The following is a 16,172-nucleotide window of genomic DNA, read 5'->3' as shown; positions in this document are numbered from 1 at the left end:
GACCTTATTTAAGGGATGCACCCTAGCACAGCGACAGACATCTCTTGTGAACCGACTCATGAATTTTTCCTAATGCTGGGGGCAGAGGCGCTGGGGTGAGAGGCTGCCCGGTCCGCCCCGCACCTCCTCGTAAACCCTCCCCAGACCCCCCTCCTCCTCCTCCCCGCCTGCCCCCCTCCTCTCCCTTCGCCTCCGACACTCCCCCCCCGCCCCGGTCCCCGCCCCCTCTCCCCTCCCACCTCCGCGACGCGGCGCTCAGCTCGCCTCCCGCCTCCCCGCAGTCTCAGCCGCGAGCTCCCGGCGGCGCTGGCGGGCGGTGGTCGGGCGCCCGGGCTTTGACTCCGGCTTGTCCCGAGGCTCGAGGAAGCTGCACCCCTGCCCTCCTGCCTCGCCAGCGTTGGTGACTGCCTCGGGGGCACTTTGATTCGAGCAGGGCAGCGCCCCCGGGACCGAGTAAGCTTCGCAGGTAAGGATGGAGGCCCCACCCCGGACAGGGCGAGACCCTAGAACCTGGAAGTTTCCCCCGAGAAAGGCAGGACCCACCCGGGGAGAGCTTCTTTGAAGGGCTCTAAAGATAGGGATCAAACTTAGCAGTTTTAAGTCATCAAAGAAGCTACTCTTCCAAATAGGCAATTCTTTGTGTCGGCCTCTGCACCGTTTAATATTAACAGTAAAATTATTTGCATTGGAATATAAATGGAATTCTTTCCACTTAAGCACTACCAGAGGGGACCCTCTTTATTTTTATGATTATTAACAGATGCCATTGTAAAAGGTGTAAAACGCATTCCTGGAAAGTCTCGTCTCCTTGAAAGCCTCTTTGGCAGAGTTACTATGAAAGCTAGGAATCTCTCTCTCTCATCAACCTGGCTGCACAGGTCAGCAAAAGGAGCAGCGGAAAACATTTTTTAAGTGAGAAGATGAAATGAAATTGAAAAGTCTTGGACTTGCTTTAAAATACTCTAGGAAAAAAAAAAAAAGGTGGGGGAAGACAACTGAGTGAGACAAGATTGTCAAAATGTTGGTAATTGTTGCCGCGGGATGACGGGCATGTAGGGTTGTAATTTTCTACTTTCTAGCTTTCCCTCTACTTTGGAAATTTTCTATCATAAAAGTCTTTGAAAAGTTGTAGAAACACTTCCTGCCTGATTCCTCTGACCTTTTTACACTGTCATTGATTCGAAAGAAGCTGCATATCCTGTCTAGGTGTTTTTTTCCCTTCTATTAACTCTTCTCACTTCTGAAATTCTCATTTTATCTCAAGTGCATTTGTCTCCACAGAGAGTTATAAAAGTCATATTTTGCTGCTTGGAGAATTATGCTTAGGATCTGGTATATAATTTAGAAGAGGGAAGGTTAAAATTCCAGCCAAATAAGACATCTAGGCTTGAAAGTAGTGTGTGAGCATCATATGGAATTTTATGTTTATTAGGAAGTAACTAGAAGAGCTCCTTTAACGTGAGAAGAGGTTGGATGTGGATACTCTTCCTGTTTTTCCTCCAGACAGCTCGGAAACCTGCACACTTTTAAGAATCTTTTTCGTGTTTTCAAATGTGAGATTGTTTAGCCTAGTGCCTGGCACATAGAATGTGCTTATTATGTTAAAGTAATCAATTGCTAATGTGAGTTAATTTCCCCCGTTGAGTTCATTACTTACCTTTCTCTGCCCAATGCTCAACTATCCAAGGCAAGCGCACTGTATTTTAACAGCGGGATCAGACTCAGAATTTTGGAGGCTGAAGGTACCTCGCGTGGGTTAACTTTGCACTTGAGAAATCTGAGATGAGAGATTGGAAAGAGCAAAGTATGAAGGTTATTATTTTATGACTTTGCTTAACTAAAATTTTTTCAAAAGCTTCACAAGCTTTAACAGATGTTTGCTTAGCTAGAAACACAGTGATCATAAGATGCTTTAAAGCCTGAAGAGTAGCAAACCTAATACAGTTCCAGATATTCTTCGCTTTCCAAGGCCAACTTGCAAGATAATAAGTCAGGAGCCATACGCTGTGCATTTCCTATGTCAGTGGATGAGAGAGCCAGCAGAGGGTTCCCTTGGGGCTCCCTCAGTGCCATTCACCCCAAATTTGATTTACACACAGCATATCCATTGCACAAACTGAAATATACAGGTCCTGGAAAAATAGCTTAAAAAACAAAGGGAAGTTTTATTTTTTTTATTATGATGAGAAACAGAAGTTGTGGGTTACTGTAAAGTAATCAACTGTGTAACTTTACCATCTTCCTTTCCCTCCACTACTGCTAAACTTTTCAAGCAGACATTACTCTGTCTCATTCCTGAAACTAAACTTGAAGATAGTGCTATGGTATGATATTTTGAATAGCAATTGGCACATTGTCAATGAACTTCCTTGCCATTTATTTTCAGCATAGAATCAGTGGAGAGCTTACCCTTTGGAAGTGAATTATTAAGTATTTGATAGACATGGGAAATATTTGACAGGCTGAAGATTTTTCTTCCTGTTGAAATGAACTGCAGCACATTTGGGGGACTATTTAGCAGCGCTGGAGGTCATAGTGGAAGTGTGCTGGCACCACAATGGTTTTGGGAAACCACCTGCCAGAAAATCGTCTGGCTGTAGACAGCATTATCAGCCCTCAGCTCATCCGGATGGGCTCTGTGGCCTGGAGGTGGGTTTTCTAAATGTGACCAATTCCATGTGATAACCATCTAGTATATTATTAGCCAGTTAGACTTCTCTCCCTCCCATGAATCCTACACGCTTTTAAAATAAATTCGATTTTGTACCTCAAGGAACGTAAACCATCTGAAGTGTGGGATCTTGGATTGGGCATCACCAGGCTAGCTTCGCCATCTAGTGGTAGAAATAGGGATAGCAGGCAAGTTCCTACCCACCTCCCCCCTACCCCTCCCCTCACCCGGGACTAGGAATTGAAGCGGCTTGAGCTCAGTGATGAGTAAGTTAACTTGTGTTTTTTTCATTTGTGATTTAATCTAGGACTTTAGAGCTAAAAGAGATCTTAGAAATTTTCTAGTCCAACTCAGTGGCTAAGGAGGACTTATCACAGAGTTTCATAAGCAAGGAAAGAGGCTTATGAAATGATGCACAGCACTGTAAACACTGTGTATTTGTCGAATAAACACATTTATCTATCCTGTTCCAATTCTTGATTCTCCCTAGCAAAACTGCTGCATGCTACCGGAATGTTTTATCACGATCTTCTGATTTTAGCTCTCAAGTGGTGTGTCTGTATAATTTTCCTAAAAATGAACGTTTTCATTTATGTTTAAGTCTCTGAACCAAACATTCTTTTCCCCCTTATATCACACCCCACTACTTCTTTCTTTCCAAACATCCAGGGCAGACAGTTTTAAAAACTAAGTTTTTACCTTTCTAAGTATATTGCTATCGCTGCTGTAACAAATTACCAAAACCTTCGGGACTTAACACAGTATCCTATAGTTCTGGAGGCCAGAAGTCCAGAGAGGGTAAGCAGGGTTGCCTTTTTCCCTGCAAGTTCCAGCAGAGAATGTCTCCTTACCTTTTCAGGTTCTAGAGGCCACCCGCATTTTGTAGCTCGTGGTCCTGCCTGCCTCTGACCTCTGCCTCCATCTTCACAGATCCTTCTCGTTCTTGACCCTCCCGCCTCCTTCTCAGAAGGATTCCTGTGATTACATTGGGCTCACCTGGGTAACCCGAGCTAATCTCCTCATCACACAATACTTAACTAATTCACATTTGCAAAGTCTCTTTTACCAAGTCAGGAACACAGTCACATGTGACACATTAGGATGTGTCATAGTCACATCCTAATCTGGGGATTAGGATGTGTTACAGGCATAACTTGGAAATACTGTGGCTTCATTTCCAGACCATTGCAATAAAGCGGCTATTGCAGTAAAGTGTCACGTGATTTCTGGGGTTTTCCCAGTGTATATAAAAGTTACTGTAGTGTACTAACTGTGCAATAGCATTATGTCTAAAAAACAATGTATACAACAATTGAACACACACTTTGTTGCTAAAAAATGCTAACCATCATCTGAGCTTCAGCAAGTCATAACCGTTTTGCTGGTGGAGGGTCTTGCCTCGATGTTGATGGCTGCTGACTGAGCAGGGCAGTGGCTGTTGAAGACTGGGGCAGCCGTGGCAGTTTCTTAATATTAAGACACTAATGAAGTTTGCTGCATCGAAGGACTCTTCCTTTATGAACGATTTCTCTGTAGCATGCAATACTGTTTGATGGCATTTCCCCCACAGAACTTCTTTCTTGAGTTGCTTTATCAACTAAGTTTATGTTACATTCTAAATCCTTTGTTGTCATTTCAACAATCTTCACAGCATCTTCCCCAGGAGTAGATGGCATCTCAAGAAACTACGTTCTTTGCTCACCCATAAGAAGCAACTCCTCGTCTATTATAGTGTTATCATGAAATTGCAGTAATTCAGTCACATCTTCAGGCTCCACCTCTAATTCTAGTTCTCATGCTGTTTCCATGACACCTGCAGTTACTTCCTCTACTGAAGTCTTGAACCCCTCAAAGTCATCCATGAGAATCAACTTCTTCCAAACTCATGTGAATGTTAATATTTTGACCTCTATGACTCATGAATGTTCTTAATGGCATCTACGATAGTGTCTTCTTTCCAGAAGTTTTCAACGAACTTTGCCCAGATCCATCAGAAGAATTACTGTCTGTGGCAGCTGTAGCTTTACGAAATGTATTTCTTAAATAATACGACTTGAAAGTCAAAATGACTCCTGATCCATGGACTGCAGAACAGACGTTGTGTTAGCAGGCATGAAAACAACATGAATCTCATGGTAGATCTCCCTCAGAGCTCTTGGGTGACCAGGTGCACTGTCAGTGAGCAGTAATATATTTTTTTCTGGGTTAAGAGTCCATTTTAATTAGATTCAGTTACTTAGCATCAGTTCATCTCAAAACATCTGTGTATTATCAAAGAAAATATAGGGACTTCCCTGGTGGTCCAATGGTTAAGAATCCGCCTTCCAATGCAGGGGATGCAGGTTAGATCCTTGGTTGGGGAACTAAGATCCCACATGTGGTGGGTCAACTAAGTCCACGAACCACAACTAGAGAGAAGCCAGCGCGCTGCAACGAAAGATCCTGCACAACTATACCCGGCGCAGCAAAAAATAAAAAATAAATATTAAAAAAAAAAGAAAATATAAATTACAGTTCTCAAAATTCAAAATCAGTGAGCAGTCGTATTTTGAAAGGAGTCTTTTTTTCTGAGCAGTAGGTCTCAACAGTGGGCTTGAAATATTCAGTAAAGCATGTTGTAAACAGATGTGCTCTCATCCAGGTTTTGTTGTTCCATTGCTAGAGCACCGGCAGAGTAGATTTAGCATAATTCTTAAGGGCTATAGAATTTTCAGGATGGTAAATGAGCATTAGCTTCAGCTTAAAGTCACCAGCTGCATTAGCACCTAACAAGAGGGTCAGCCTGTCTTTTGAAGCTCTGAAGCCAGGCACTGACTTCTTTCGAGTTGTGAAAGTCCAATAGCATCTTCTTCCAATCAAAGGCTGTTTTATCTATATTGGAAATCTGTTGTTTAACGTAGCCACCTTCATGAATTCTCTTAGCTAGACCTTCTGGAGAACTTGCTGCAGCTTCTACACCAGCACTTGCTGCGTCACCTGGTGCTTTTCTGTTATGAAGATGGCTTCTTTCCTTAAACCTCATGGACCAGCCTCTGCTAGCTTCAGATTTTTCTTCTGCATCCTCCTCACTTCTCTCAGCCTTCATAGAATTGAAGTGAGTTAGGGCCTTGCTCTGGATTAGGCTTTGGCCTAAAAGAATGTGTGGCTGGTTTGATCTTCTATCCAGATCACTGAAACTTTCTCCATTATCAGTAATAAGGCTCTTTTGCTTTCTTATCATTTGTGTGTTCACTGGAGTAGCTCTTTTACTTTCCTTCAAGAACTTCTTTGCATTCACAACTTGGCTAACTGGTGCAGAAGCCTAGCTTTCAGCCTATCTCGGCTCTCCACATGTCTTCTTCATTTCTAGCTTTTGATTTAAAGTGAGAGACGTGCAACTCTTCCTTTCACTTGAATACTTAGAGGCCATTGTAGGGTTATTAAGTGGCCTAATTTCAATACTGTTATGTCTCAGGGAACAGGGAGGCCCAAGGAGTGGGAGAGATGGGGAGAGTGCCAGTGAGTGGAGCAGTGAGATCACACACAATACTTAAGTTCACCCTCTTATATGGGTGTGCTTTGTGGCCCCCCCTGAAAAATTACAATAATAACCTCAAAGATCACCAATCACAGATCACCATAACAAATATAATAATAATGAAAAGGGATTACCAAAATGTGACGCAGAGACACGAAGTGAGCAAATGCTCTTGGAAGAATGGCGCTGATAGACTTGCTCAACAAAGAGTTGCCACAAACCCTCTGTTTGTAAAAAACACATTATCTACGAAGTGCAGTGAAGCACAATGAAACGAGATCTGCCTGTACTTGGCGTACCACAGTGAATGAAGTCCACAGCAGTCAGAGATGCATGAAATCCCTTATAAATACCTACGTAGGTTTTGACCCCTATTCTTTGACGCTTCTAATAATAATTGCTGCCATTTGCTGAGGGCTTACTGTGCTCTGGGCACTGTATTTATAAATATATCATACTAGTGTCTCACAAAAATACTCCAAAACATTATCCCTGTTGAACCAACGTAGAAAATAACGTTTGGAGAGATTAAGTGACCTTCACAAACTCATACTGCTGAGAAGTTGCAAGTGAACGTCAGTTGGTTTGGTTTCAAAGCCCGCTGACACCACCGTCATTGACGCACCCCAGCTCTCACTGTCCCTCTTGGTCACGTCACTAACACTATTACTTTCTCGTCATACTGATCCCACACTTTTTAGCCCAAATGTTGCCTCCATTTCCGTGCTCCAGTTAGTGACTGACATTCACTGGGAGCTTCAAGTGCACTGGGAACCGAACTTTCTAAAATACCTATTCTCCTCTGCATCTGCTCCCAATTTGCGAAAGTGACTCAAAGTTTGACAAGTGTTCTCCAAAACCTGACCCATTTAATGCTCGCTTTCCACCTGTCTGCTCTCACTAGTAATGTTCCTCCTCTCCTGCCCTGGCCTTTTGCCTAAGCCAGCACTTCTCTCTGCAGATACAGAGAGTATCTGGTCCAGACTGCAATGTCTACCTGTTGTGTGTCAGTCTTGACCGAGCAGGTAGAGGATGAACGTGGAGGAGGAGGGAGATAGCTGGAACATGTTTTCACATTCGTGCACATGTGTAAATGTAGGCAGTGACGCTGGGAGGGGTGAGTGGCTGGGATCATGAATGGCTAAATAAAGGACAGGCAAGTTGTCAAAAGTGGTTATGCAGTCATTTCTGTGTCCTAATATACATTAAGGTAGAAGTTGGTGTTGGCCCTATGAGGCCATTGATCTGAGTGGTCCCTGACCCATATCAACCCCCCAGAAAGTGTTTGACAGTGTAATGCAAAATTATGATCCAAGGCAGCATACTATACACATGAACTTGGGCAACTACTTCACTGTCCATTACGAGGGACCAGGTGAAAAGAAGGGCCCAAGTAAGTGTGACTCTATCACCTGGTGCAGATTCTGGATGGTAAATCAGCTCATGATCATTTACAAGAAAAATAGTTTGTTCAAAACATTTAATATAGCAAGATCATCTAATCTTTCTTTCGTCTGCCTGACATAAGTTAAAATATAAATGTAAAGGGTAACACACCAAAAAACAAAAGAGAAACTGAGCCTGAGAATGTAATTATGTCATGCCATAGTAAAATTCTATACACTCTAGATGACTCACTCAAAAAGTTAGGTTTTTCTTTCACTGTAAATCGCTCCCTGAGAGTAATTATTCTGACACTGACTGTTTCTTTTTAGGCTGAGGGCCTGTTGCAGTTCCAGAATTCTTAGGGTAGATTCAGGCTAAAAATAAGACACGGGAAATGCAATTCAAGTGTTCTGTGGCTGGGTAAGGTTTAATCACACTGAAGTTTAATAGCAATGAGAAAAATATATTACAAAGCCACAGATATTCATAGAAATGAGTAATTAGGAAAGCATTCATTTGGGAAGTCTCTAAAGTGAAGCTGTCCTTGAACAAAAAACAAAACAAAGAAAAATGGAGTTTGAGAGTGTGTCAGAAACTATACTGAAATAAAAATATTTGAGTGTAAAATTGACTTTCTAGAAAACTAAAAGTGCTATAACTTTGCCTTATATAATGAATTGTTTTAAAGTGATATTAATTCACCCACTAAGGTAGAATAATAACTATAAAAGAACTTATTATTGATTGTGTCTATGCTCTGGGCTCAGTGGTAATTCTTTGCATATATCAACTTATTTAATTCTCACAATTACATTATGAAGTTGAGATTACTATTATCTTCACTTTGCAGATAAGGAAATGGAAACCTAATTGAACTTAATAAACTGCCCATATTCAGTTGCCTAATAAGTGGTAAAGATGACACTTAACCCAAGTCTTCTTACTCCTTGGTCTGCCCTTGTAACCACTATGCTGGTAGAGATACCCAAATATTCTAAATACTATCAGCATTCACATTTCTAAGAAAGCATCAGCAAGCAACCAAACAAAAGCAATAGTAAGTTATCTCTTGTAGTTACGGGTGGTCATTTCTGTTAATAGTATAGACCAGGTAGAAATGTGGACTAATATCTGCTTCATCAGTAAGAATTCATCTATAAATCCTGGTATTCTTGCTTCCTGCCTAATTCTCTTCCCTTCCATTCGTCTCCATGGTCCAACCCATAATCAACTATGTGTACATTGACTCGTGGTGAGAGCCATGACTGCAACCTCACTTTCATTAACCAAAACTGGAATTTGAAGCCCCAAATCCAAGCCATCTGGAAAGTGACAGGGAAGGTCACAATTATAATGGAAGACAGGAAAAAGGAGGAGAATGAGGGAAGACATGGGACATTAAAGCTTTCAAAATACTATAACTGCTCCACCAGCTGGGACCGTGTCTCTTTAGTTAGTGCTTTTTGGATGACAGGCGTCTATAGATGTACCCACTGAACCATGGCTTGCTCTATCAGCAAGAGCTGTCATTTACGTTACACTGACGTTTTACCACAAGGCAAACTTAGATTTCCCAAAAGAAAGTGTCCTGAGACATTTGTCCAATTTGAAATTACAGGCCAAATTAGACAAGCTTACTAAATCCATGTCCTTTATTACTGTGATTCTGAGGTCATATGACAAGGCTCTGCCCTTCCCGTGCCCAAGGATAGATGTGGGCATGGCTTTTATTCCTGGGCTGCACTGCAGCTGAGTCCCTCAAAGGGCACCAGACAGGGCTGGCCAGCTAACAGTCTTGCATCATCTGTAGCATCTGTAGCACCAGAGGCGTTACATACAAGCCTACTGAATTTGAATCTTTTCAGAAGTATTATTAAATCACTTATGTAAAAGTATGTTTTTTTTTCTATTAAAGGTGGAACCATTCAATATTAACAGTTGCTGACATAGTAAAAGAGCAAAGTTTAGAATAAATTTATTTTGTACACAGAGATGAAGCAGAGGTCCTTTGAAACCTGGTGAAGCAATCATCCCTGGAAAGTCCACCTTCTGGGAGGGGCTTAAGCTGCTACACCAGGACCTTGGCTGCTGCAGTGGTTCTGAAACTGTACTGAGTATCAGAACTGCCTGGAGGGCTGTGTACAACATGCCTAGCTGGGAACCCACACCCCTCCTGGAGAGTTTTGAACAGTAGGTCTGGGTTGGGCCCTGAGAATTAGCATTTTTAACAAGTTCCTAGGGGCTGCCGACACTGCTGATTTGGGAACTACAACCTGGGAATCCCTTGATGTGACACAGTTTATTTTGCCACTCACAAGTACAGAATCCTACTAACAAAATCTTACTAACAAAATCTTATTCAAAATTCATTTTGAATCCGAAGGCAGGAAAAAAACCAATTTCCCCGCTCAAAGCAGTCAGGCAGAAGGAGTTCCCCATCACTCACAGAAGGGTCAGCCTTTTTGTTCTATGTAGGTCTTCAGCTGATTGGATGAGGCCCACCCACATTAGGGAGAGCAATCTGCTTTACTCAGTCTACCAATTCGAGTGTTAATATCATCCAGAGACACCCTCCCAGACACACCCAGAATAATATTTGACCAAATATCTGGGCACCCTGTGGCCCAGTCAAGTTGACACATAAAACTAACCATTACATGGGACTTTCTTAAAAGTCTGACTACAGAATTAATGCACAGGGCACATGTTTTATTTGGTAAAGAATAAAGGAACTTCTAAATTTGAGATTCATATTCTAGGTCAATTATTTGTATAGTAAAATACCATCTGGTCTGTTATAATTTAATATTTGCGTTCTGCCTATCTAAATCCTAACTAGCTAAAAATTTGCAAGACTAAATTAAACAACACTGGAAAAAAAAAAAACAACCCAAATCCGAAAAACAAAACCTAACTGTGGAAGCAATACCACAACACCACGATTTTGACGTTCTCTCTTTTGCCTAGGAATGCCTTTCACACATTTATTACTGCACAGATCATTACTACCAAGTGTTAAAATGTACAAAGTGATCCTGTGTATTTTTTAATGTGGGTAATTGGCTGATTCTCAGTCTTTGCTGTAATCATATATTAAGTACATAATGAACAGCTGTTATCACATAGGGCTAAATAAAAAATCGATTTTTAAAACTTTTGTTTCCCACATCAAAAAACTCCCTTGGTTGAAATTTTGCTAAGAATCAAGTAGATAAAAAGATATATATACATCTTTTTTTAATCATCTATTATGGCCTGTTGATAAACTAAGAGGCAGCAAATAACTCTGATTTTAGCTTTTTTTTTTGGAAAGACATAACTTTTCATCTTGGGAACCACCCAGTTAAACATACAATTTCAGGGTCTCAGTAGAGTTACTGAGTTGTTAGCCTTTGTCATTCCAATCCAATTAAATAAAATGGATGAAATACTCATTATGAAAATTGCACAAAAGGCAACAAAAGAAAATACTAAGTGGTTCAACAAAATCATTACTGATATAATTACTGCTTTGTGTAAAGTCAAATTTGCCATGGTAATGATTAGAAAATATTGTGACATGAGTGTGGATTTTTTTCTCAAGTATATTGTTTACTGATTTTTTGGACAATATCCATCAGTCTACAGAAGAATGCCCTGTCTCCAAAATAAAGCACAAGCTATTCAGCAAACAATACGAATATTAACCAGAATCACCATTACTTAGCATTCAACTGTGAGCAAATGGGAAAAAATGGAAATTGCAAAACTTCTATGTAATTTTGCTGATGCCAAGTCATGGTAAAGATTATTCTAAACTTGCTTAACATGTTCCAATGTATGATCATTCAAATTAATTATGTCATGTTTTGATGAATAGATCATGTTTAAATAACAAAAAGGTTAATGTAGTATATGTTTTTGTTTTATCAAAAGAATGTTATTAGTTTGTTAATAAAATTCTGTACTTGTATATGGCAAAATGAACTCTGCTGTGTCAAGAGATGCCCATATTCGGCTCTGAATCAGAGACAACTTTTGCTTTTCCTGCCAGCTCCCAGGATCTTATGGGTGTACCCTGCTTTGTGGGCCATTCCTGACATTCCTTATTAGCTTTCTTTTCTTTGATAAGCAAAGAAAGCTTATGAGAAAGCCTTGAGAGTGAAGGTATTGTAGGAATAATCTAACCTTGAACCGCCTCTGCTTTGTACACAGTGCAAATCATTTGCTAAGCCTGGATATTTTAACTATTAGTTAAAAACAACTTGGAACGTAGCTTACAAATTTCCAAATTGCTGCTCCCAAGACTGCTACTCCCCCTCACTCTCACCAGGCAACAACTGACAAACATCAGTTCTAGGAACAGATTTACATACCAGTGAACCTAGAGGAGCAGGAAATGAAGGCAAGAAGATGTAAACAGTAGAAGAGGTATTATACAATTTAAACAGTTTTCAGATGAGAGACCCAGGATAAAAGGGACTATATTTCATCATGATCATGTTCCCCCAAGTAGCATATGCATAACCATCGCCTGTGCTCCATAAATTCTTACAATTTTAATATAAAGTAAAATGCCACTATAAAGTATTTTCGTGTGGTGCTTTGCTTAGGTGGTAGTTCCAAGCACAACTTTGTTTAAAAAAAGGACAGGGTACATTTTTCTTATTTTCGGATAAAAGGGCCTGTGCTGTGTATTTTCTTTTTATGATTAGGGGTTCTGCTTGTAAAAATCAAAGCAGGTCAATAGCAGAGGAGCCCATTTATTTACTTCTAAAATCTCTACTGAATATTTTAGAATATTATCCTATGATTTTAATTGCACCATCAATCAGCTTGGTCTGCAAGCCGTGATTAAGGGAAATTCATTGTATTCCAGTGAATGCTTTTTTTGAGCTCTGTGCTAGCCATTTACATTCTAGACATGAGGAATTTATGATCCCTGCTTTTATTAAGAAGCTAAGTTCAGGGAAAGGGCCGGACATCTGCTGTTATCTTTATTTCTAAACCATCTGGAGATAAGGTTGTAGGAGACCTTGGAAGGAAGATGGTGTGGCTTATGCAACAGAGGACCCCAGTTTGCCATCCCTTCTTATTCTCCCATGTGTTGGGTTGAAAGAGGGGAGAAAGAGGGGAGATGGCAGATGGGGGTAGGATGCACGGGGATTAGGGCTGGTGGAGGGAAGTCTGAGTGAAAACAATTTACTGATTTTGGATGTCTGTATGAGCCTACTTAGTAGGGTGTTTATCTAATCTCAGTAAAATCTAAGTACAGTGAAAATATGGGCTCCTATTTGTGGTGAAGCTACCTTTAGGACCCAAGACCTAAATGAATGATAAGTAACATATTTTAAAATAAACCATTATAAAGCTTCTCTTTCTATCTTAAAGGACAACATAGAAGAACAAAATGGAAATGACGCTGTTTTGGTTGATACTTTTCACCCTTGGGCGGACTCCCATCGATGGATCTGAAATGGAACGGGATTTTATGTGGCACTTGAGAAAAATACCCCGGCTTGTCAGTGAAAGGACCTTCCATCTCACCAGCCCCACCTTTGAAGCAGACGCTAAGATGGTGTTAAATCAAGCGTGTGGCATCGAATGCCAGAAAGAACTCCCGGCTCCCAACCTTTCTGACCTGGAAGACTCTCTCTCATATGAGACTGTCTTTGAGAACGGCACCCGAACCTTGACCAGAGTGAAAGTTCAAGGTTGGGTCCCCGAGCCACATGAAAATCTCACTGCACAGGGAGCACCTGTGAGGAGAAGGAGACACGTGTACGGCACTGACAGCAGGTTCAGCATCTTGGACAAGAGATTCTTAACCAATTTCCCTTTCAATACGGCCGTGAAGCTCTCCACGGGCTGCAGTGGTATCCTCGTCTCCCCCAACCACGTCCTAACAGCTGCCCATTGTGTCCACGATGGAAACGACTACATCAAAGGCAGCAAAAAGCTAAGGGTAGGGTTGTTGAAGATGAGAAATAAAGGTAGTGGCAAGAAACACAGAGGTTCTAGGAGGAGCAGGAGGGAAGCAAGGGGTGGTGATGGAAGAGAGGGTAGCAGAGAGAGTCTGAAGGAGAGAGCCAAGGCCGGAAGAAGGAGAAAGGAATCTGCTCGGGGTCAGAGAGCTGCTGACGGGATGCCCTCCTTCCAGTGGACCCGGGTCAAGAACACCCACATCCCCAAAGGCTGGGCTAGAGGAGGGAGGGGAGACGCGGCCTTGGATTATGACTACGCCCTTCTGGAGCTGAAGCGTGCTCACAAAAAGAAATACATGGAGCTGGGCATCAGTCCCACCATCAAGAAGCTGCCAGGCGGGATGATCCACTTCTCAGGATTTGATCACGACAGGGCAGATCAGTTAGTCTACCGGTTTTGCAGTGTGTCCGATGAATCCAATGATCTTCTCTATCAATACTGCGATGCCGAGTCGGGCTCCACTGGCTCTGGGGTCTATCTGCGTCTGAAAGATCCAGACAGAAAGAGATGGAAACGCAAAATCATCGCGGTCTATTCCGGCCACCAGTGGGTGGACATAAACGGTGTTCAGAAGGACTACAACGTGGCCGTGCGCATCACGCCCCTCAAGTACGCCCAGATCTGCCTCTGGATGCATGGGGATGACGCCAGTTGCACCTACGGCTAACGGATACCTGAAACGAGGTTGTGGATGACCTACATCGCAGAGAAAACTAGTTCTGATTACTCGAGTAAAGATGACTTCATAGGTTTTGCTTGGACTTGAACCCTATCAATAGTATTTCAACATGTTTATTTTTTCAAAATTAGGAGCTTTTCATACATTTTAAAAAGGTGTAGGTACACATCCTACAATTAGATGGACACTTCAATGCCAAGTATATATTCTTCTTTACATGGTGATAAGTTTCATTGGTGGGAAAATTTTTGTTTCTTTCTGCCTTGTTAAAGATTAGACACTCTTTAAAATTTCAAGCTGGTATCATAAATAATATGTGATTTCTCAATGGACTAACTCTCAGGGTCCTACTCTAAGAAGAGGCTAATAGGGTGCCGGTTGTGTATTAAATGTGAAACTGCATATACAGAGGGGGCAGTAACACGAATAGAATCAAGTTTGAGACAGTTATAATACAGTTTGTACTACTCTGAGGTAGACCCATTCAGCTCATGCCCTCCATGTTTATATTGTGTTTTCCATTGGGTCTGAGAAACTTTAGGTTTTTTTTCTTTCTTTCTTTCTTTTTTTTTTAAGAATTACAATGAACAGCAAGCTTTATAAACAAAACTATTAACTGTTTTACTGCTTTAAAAAAATACCAACTGAAGTGTTATTATTTATGGGAGAACTACTTTGTTCTATGAAATAAATCTAATTTAAAAACAGGGAAACTGAGACATTTTAAGATCTCAAGTTTTTATTTAACTAGTATTCAAAACATGGACTTTTCAAGTATGCGTAGGAAGACAGTTCCAAAGTTAATAAATGATCAGGTGTTGAAAGCCACATCTTTTTATACAGCTACACAGTCTCCTATGAATGAGGTGTTACAGTTTGAGACAAGGAATTCTATCGTCTTTTTTAAGAGAAAGCCTTTCTTCCCCTTGACAAAGTTCGCTTTTCTTAATAGGGCCATAGGCATATTATTTTGGTGAATTCTCTGATTAGCGATTTTGGATATGTCCTTTTAACAAAATGAGTATAATTTATGAATATAATTTTTAAAAGAAAGTTCTGATCGTTTTCATTAGGGACCAAGGCGGTGCACACACTCGGGCCATCATGGCAGCCTCAGCAGACAGAGTCCAGTGGCTGCCCTGGGGCAAAACACAGAGTAGACACTCAATACATATTTCTTGAATGATCAGATATTTGCTGAATGGTTGTACAAGCAGTTTAGTTCAGGCCATTATGTTTAAAGCGTTTTAGTGATTTGTAATTGAGTGCACTATAAAATTCAGGAGTTGCAGACCTTATTTCTGGGCTGCTCTTCCTGGTAGTGTCTAGGGTACACACTCTTCTCTTGGGACACACCCAAGTCATTGATTCTGCCTGAGTTCCAATTTATTTTACTTGTTATTATTTTCCGTAATAAGGGGAAGTTATACCCTTGGCTAGTATGCAAAGGAATACATGATTAGATTATGTTAAAAAGTGATTTTGTAAATGGTGTTGAAAATAGCTGAAATTTAGCACAAGTTATATTCTTTTATAATGTGAATCTGTTAAAAAGCATTCAATAAAAATTTAAAAAATAAATCAACTATAACTCTTACTGTATTTGTATATATGTTTTACATACAAGGTTTTAGCAAGTATTAAATTAACTGTTTATTTAAAAAAATGATTCTACTTAATTCTAAGCACATTTTGCTGGGAAGTATTTTATCACTGGTGGTAGTGGAATAAGGCTATTGTCTCAAAAACTTTGATCAAATCTTTTTTGGGGAAACTTCTCTATGATCACTGCGACTAAAAATGTTCCAAGGTGAATTTTGCACATTTGCACTCTTGCAAACACACATGCATTCTTCATCTTAGTGTCTTAGAATATAAGTCCTGGGTTTGAGTCAGTTTGGAGGAATTTATGGTGCTTACCGTCAACAGTTTGGTTCTTAAGGTTAAGTTCTGAA

General features: G+C 40.8%; 1 protein-coding gene across 1 annotated transcript; it reads left to right on the top strand.

Annotated features, from left to right (window-relative positions):
• The first annotated feature begins 253 nt into the window (after window positions 1-253).
• Window positions 254-15,814, top strand: PRSS35 (serine protease 35). The gene is made up of 2 exons (XM_082474268.1): window positions 254-466; window positions 12,945-15,814. The coding sequence occupies exon 2, from the start codon at window positions 12,964-12,966 to the stop codon at window positions 14,203-14,205; it is 1,242 nt and encodes a 413-aa protein (XP_082330394.1). The 5' UTR covers window positions 254-466; window positions 12,945-12,963; the 3' UTR covers window positions 14,206-15,814.
• The last annotated feature ends 358 nt before the right edge of the window (window positions 15,815-16,172 follow it).

The sequence above is a fragment of the Balaenoptera physalus genome, assembly GCF_965194825.1.
Source record: "Balaenoptera physalus genome assembly, chromosome: 9".
Lineage (NCBI taxonomy): Eukaryota > Metazoa > Chordata > Mammalia > Artiodactyla > Balaenopteridae > Balaenoptera > Balaenoptera physalus.
Note: the sequence above shows the minus strand (reverse complement) of the source record. Positions and strands in the feature narration are given on the sequence as shown.

What these genes read in the sequence shown, in the direction of transcription:
- PRSS35 (XM_082474268.1), top strand. Translation starts at nt 12,964, where the DNA reads ATGGAAATGACGCTGTTTTGGTTGATACTTTTCACCCTTGGGCGGACT.